Source organism: Leptodactylus fuscus, chromosome 5, assembly GCF_031893055.1.
Source record: "Leptodactylus fuscus isolate aLepFus1 chromosome 5, aLepFus1.hap2, whole genome shotgun sequence".
Lineage (NCBI taxonomy): Eukaryota > Metazoa > Chordata > Amphibia > Anura > Leptodactylidae > Leptodactylus > Leptodactylus fuscus.
Window position 1 is genome coordinate 2,273,564 of NC_134269.1, and position 6,035 is coordinate 2,279,598.

A 6,035-nucleotide genomic window follows, 5' to 3' on the forward strand; every position below is an offset into this window, starting at 1 on the left:
GTCACTGAATGCTTTTGGTTCCCTGGCCATTTTTTGACCTATGGATGGTTATCAAACAGGAATTATGACGTCCATGATTTTGATGTTATAATAGTAAAGAGAAACCCTGAAAACTAAAATGATAAGGGCGGGTATTAGACCTCATCACCTAAAAGACATAACAAATCTATATTTGTAAGACCAATTTAGACATTAATTTATTATATAAACAAAATTTTGCTGTTCTTGAGCCTCTTAAAGGCTTGCTTAATCTCTCCATTGCTCAGACTGTATATGATGGGATTGAGCAGAGGAGTAACTACAGTGTAGAGCAGGGACAGGATTTTCTTTACATTGCCTGTATTTGGAAATAAGTATATACTGAGAAGTGACCCATAAAATAAGGAGACCACGGCCAGGTGAGAGCTGCAGGTGGAGAAGGTCTTCTGTCTCCCAGTTACAGATGGGATCTTCAGTATAGTGAGGATTATATACACATAGGACACCACAATGATAATAAATGGAAAAACTATAAATGGTACAACAAATATCATGTCCTCTAGTTTTATGAAGAAAGTGTCTGAGCAGGAAAGTTCAAGTAAAGGATCAAAGTCACAGAAGAAATGGTCAATGGTGTTAGGCCCACAGAACTGCAGAAAACTCATAGATACCGAAAGACTGAAAACAAGGACAAAAGTCATCACCCAACACATGAGAACAGATTTTATACAAAATTTGGGGTCCATGACTAAGCTGTAATGTAGAGGGTGACAGATGGCCTGATACCGGTCATAGGACATCAATGTCAGGGAAAGACATTCTAGTGATTCTGAGGCCAAAAAAAAGTAAAATTGTATTAAGCAGCCAATAAAAGACACAAAACTTCCCTCATACAATATAACTTGGAGCATTACGGGGATTATGGTGGTGGAGAGAAGAATATCTGAGAAGGAGAGTTGTGTGAGGAAGAAGTACATGGGAGAGTGGAGGGATCTGCTGTAGGACACCACCAGGATGATCAGGAGGTTTCCACATACAGTCACACAGTAGATGAGCAGCAGCACGAGGAAGAAATAGATCTTGAAACTTTGTAAACTCTGAAATCCTAAAAGCAAAATCTCCGTCACGGTGTTGGAATTGTTGTACGGCATTTTCCGAAGGAAGAATTTCTTGAGGGAAATTAAAGTTTTGCCTTTCTAGTTTGCTAGCATGGAAGAAAAGTAATGGAGTCATTTGGTTAATGAGACATTCTCCAATGTATTATCACATCTAGTACAGATATCAATGAATGAATACAAAGTTTCTTTTTCTTACCTTTCCCACAAAACAAGTGAAACATCTGAGTAAAGATAAAATAATAGAGTAAAATAACCCAGTGGAATGTATTATAATGTGATCTGACTAAGTAATACATCTAAGTATATAAATGTATAGATATAGACACATATAAAATATACGACCCACAACATTGCAGAACATGTCACATCATAGTATCAGATTGTTCTTGTAAAATCAAAATAATCTGAAGTCGAAGGTCAATGTTCAGATGCCAAATGAGTAAATATTGTTTACAGAATAGAATAATAATAAAAAAGTTTAATTGAAAGATTATTGTTTAGAATTGAAAAATAAATTAGCACAAATCTCCTGTATATATATAATAGGAGTCACATGATATACATTACATAGTGAGGCTGAAGAGGACAATCTCCATTCTTGTAACACAGCACAATCACGTCTTGTGTCACACAGTAACACACAGGACATCAGGATATTACTTGGTGTAGCTTTTATAGATGAAATATTACAGAGATTGTGGTAACAAGGCCGGAGAGATCTCAGTAATGGTCTCCAGTGGGAGCAGTCACAGAGATACATTTATAGATCTAATAATGTGTAAGGAATAATGACTTTAAAAAAAATCCAGTTGAGTGTAAGAGTCACAGTAAAAAGAAAGATTCCCTTCAATTCCATAGCTGTATTTATCAAATATTGTATTGTATAGTCCCAAGTAGAGATCAGTGAATCTATGAAGATTTGTTTTGGGTGGTTCGGTCCAAAGAACAGGAAGCCGCACCAAGTAAACAAATGCAGAAGATGTCAGGAGCTCACAGAGAAACCCAGAATTCACTCAAAACACTGCTAAAGGTATTTAGGCGCACTTATTAACCTAATAATAGCACTAGCAGACATTGTATTAGAATATATATATATATATATATATATATATATATATATATATATATATATATTCTAATACAATGTCTGCTAGTGCTATTATTAGGTTAATAAGTTAAGTTAATAAGTATAATAAGTTAATAAGTATATATATACTGTATATATACTGTATATATATTGTGTTAGAAAATGGACCAATCCCACACTAGATGTGGCTCCAAGAACCCAACGAAGAGGGCAGGGATATCCTCACCTTTATGGATTGTCAAGTGTCCTCATTCCTGTAACATCCAAACTGTGATGTCACAATTTATTTGCAAATATAAGGCTTTTGATCAGCCAGTTCAAGTGCTGCAATGTCTGCAGTAATCAGGAACCCAGACCTGCTAATTAGACCTGCAATGCCTATTATCCGTGGCTGCTAATTAGATAATCACTAATTGAATTAACACCAGAGACCGGTTCTCTCTCAGCTTCCTGGACTGGACATTACAACATCCTTCCCTTATTTTCGTATGATACAATTAGCGATTTATGAGTACGTGACATTGTGGCTCCAAGGCTGAATAAGAGAGGACTATGTGGAATCGGTGGAATCTCCTCTACAGGGTTCTGGAATGAACACACTTATACATAATAATGAATAAATTCTGGTATGGGCGCTACATGTAGATATGTTATCAACTCTGATGAATTTGCAAGCAATGTCTCGGATTTTGTTATCAAAGTGAAAGAACATTGATTGTAACAGTGAAAATGTGATTTACTGTATCAGATGTATAGACTGCGCTAAAGACGATATAGGATGTGCTTCTAGAATGCTGAAAACACGTATCATAGAACATTGAAGGGACAGTAAAAAACGAACAGCAGAAAATGGCTCAGGAGCCACAAAACACTTTGCCTCAGTACACAAAGGCTATGTAAATTAATTGCGGTTTTTTTGGTATTGAGAAAATAAGTAATAGATACCAGAGCGAAGAATAGACATCACAGCATTTCAGGTATAAATGGAGATGTTCACCTGAATAGATTAGATCTAAACTTTGAGTGAAATAAGATTAGATATAAGGCAATATTAAACTGAAAAGAAGGATTGCAATCTATACTAAGGGTCCATTCACACGGTGTAACGCGAGGCGTTTTTTGTGCTTATTTTTACGGCTGTAAAAAGACGTTTCCATTGAGTTCTATAGTAAAATATGCTGTTATTTTACACGTGAGCGCTTCCCATTCACTTCAATGGGAGCGCTCGTAGAGAAAAAAATCAGCCCATTCATTTCAATGGGGAGCGCTCATATGCCGGCTCCCATTGAAATGGGATCTGCTTTATACGCGCTGATTCTGACCGTGTTTTAATGTTCAGAATCAGGCAGCATATCCGTAGTGTGAAGGGGCCCTAAGACTAACTAAGGCAACAGAAAAACAGGCTATGACTAAGGGGTAGTTGTACCCAGAAACGTGTCAGCCAGTCGCATGGGTTTTTAATTCACTTGTGTGCTTTCACCTTCACTTTTTTGGAGTGTTGATTTTTGTATACCCTATTTTAATATGATATATTAAAAGTTAGATTTTAAGGGTTATCAAGGAGTGCGGATAGATTTTTTTTCAAGTTTTCATCATATTTGGAGCTCCGTGAGTCCAGAGCATTCTTGGGCGTGCACCCTGAAGACTCTGGAAGATATGGTGAGCTACAGTGTTTTTTACATTGTTTATTGTGTATCTGTTACATTTGTGTCTATGCTCAGACCCAGAATCTGGACTGCAGACTGCACCACTAAGGGAACAGTGGAAGGAGACTTTCCCTGACACTACAGCGGCTAGCTAGGTCCTGCCTGCGGGTGGTGGTCAGCTGTATCCAAGCTAGCCTTGGCCCTGACAACTCCTGACTCTCTAACACGAAGGCCTAGCCAACAGATAGGGTGAGAGCTACAAAGAGTTAGGGGCTGGGGATACTAAGGTGGTCACCCCTATAGAAACCAAGATGCAATTGCAGACAAAACAGGATAGGATGTGCTGGACAACAGACACGCAGCACAACACAATGCTCAACAAGAGAATGAGGAGAGGGACATTGGAGAGGTGAGGAAAGGGTTACACAGGACTGGGGCAAAACAAACTGGAACCCAAACCTCACAAATGACCAGATAGTGCCAGGCAACCAGAACTGAGGGACAGGGCAGAGGAGAAGTGTGGAGGGACAAACCAGACTCACACAAGGTAACACTCACACCACTTCCTAGTCAGTTGTAATTTCCCAAAACAATCCTCCTCCCTGAGCCACGAATTCCAGTTGGTAACAACGACAAAAGGCAACTAGTGAAGTCAGCCCTCCTCCTAATAAAGGCCCCAGAATCGTCCCATAGGATAATGGTAACAACCAGCACCTGAGGTTCGATCCAAAAACCTCAAGTAAATTCTGAAGGCCGATACTCAATGCCCAAACAGATGGCCCAATGGCAAGGAAACAACCAGAAGACTCCAGACCACCAGATCCAATCCCCACCAGAAACACACACATTTTTTATACAAGTCTTCAGGTCGTGACAGTATCTAATCATTTATGTGTGATGGTGTGTGTTATGGTCAGCAGGGTTATTAAAAAAAACTAATAAACAAAAACCCTGTGGAACCTAACTGGGCTCTGAACCGCAGGAACACCCTAGTGTGAACAAGGTCTGGCAGTTAGTGTCACTGCCAGATCACTACACCAACCGGGTGTGCTCTGTTATATCACAGAGGAGGCCTGTGCAGCTCAGAGCAAGACAGTCTAGTCAGAGCCACTGAGCTAGACAGAGACCAGGACACAGTGTGTGCTACCAGTGCAACCAGAACAAGGCAAACTACTGCCCAACTAACTGTGTGATTCTGTCTCAGGGGTAGATTCTAGCTAAGTCCAGATAAACAGTAATCATACTGGAACCCATTCACACACAACAAAAATGAGGATCTGGAATGAGACTAGGGCAGCGGGCGAAGTTACCAGGTCCCTTAAATAGGGAAATGGCGGTCCCAACCAACCAGCCCAGCTGCCCACGCCAGGTGCACATTGGCTGACACCCTAGTCAGTCAGACAACCAGCCACGCCCCACTGCTGCAAGGGAAGTTAACCCCTGCTAAGCAGGTCTGCATCAAGTAGGGAAATGTTACAGCCGGCAAAACACAACAACCGAAGAGCAGACTGCGACCCGTCCCCTTGGCCGCAGCTGCTGAACTGTCCTAACAGTATGTGCTGAGCTGTGTATATAATCCTCTGATGTGTGATAATGTGTTCTGAGCTGTGTATCCAATCCTTTATGTGTGCTGAGCTGTATATCTAACCCTCTGTTTTGTGATAGTGTGTGCTGAGCTGTATATCTAATTTCCTGATAGTGATGCTGTGTGCTGAGCGGTGAATCTAATCCACTGATGTGTGATGGTGTGTACTGAGTTGTGTAGAGTTGGGAGACTTTTTTTGGAGGCTGATTTGGAGGCCGATTCAGTGTCAAAATCCTCACCAACAAACTCAGGGTGAACTGACCCTAGGTGTTAGCTAACATGTGGGGGTGGGGGAGGGGGCATTCTGGGGTCTGATTCATGCTGTCCTTCTGTTTGTTAGAGTTGAGCAAATCAACTCATTCAACCCAAATACTCCAAATTGTTTGATTTGTAACAAAACCAAATAAATGGCAATTTGTCTCATGTGTCACCTGGCACCAGCTGACAGCCCCAAAGTCAATAGTCAGTGGTAGGTAATGATTCTGTGCGCAGGAACACAAGGTTTTTCAATGATGATGAAAGCATTATCTCATCTATTATTCTAATGAATCTCCTCAACTCTACAGCTCATCAACTAGTAGACACAAAACAAGTGTATTTATGTAAGACCAAGATGGACA

The 6,035-nt window shown here is 40.4% G+C and overlaps 1 protein-coding gene across 1 annotated transcript; it reads right to left on the reverse strand.

Annotated features, from left to right (window-relative positions):
- Positions 1-200: 200 nt before the first annotated feature.
- On the reverse strand, positions 201-1,130 carry LOC142204259 (olfactory receptor 11L1-like). Its single transcript, XM_075275569.1, has one exon. It carries the CDS (start codon positions 1,128-1,130, stop codon positions 201-203), a length of 930 nt encoding a protein of 309 aa, XP_075131670.1.
- Between the last annotated feature and the right edge of the window lie 4,905 nt (positions 1,131-6,035).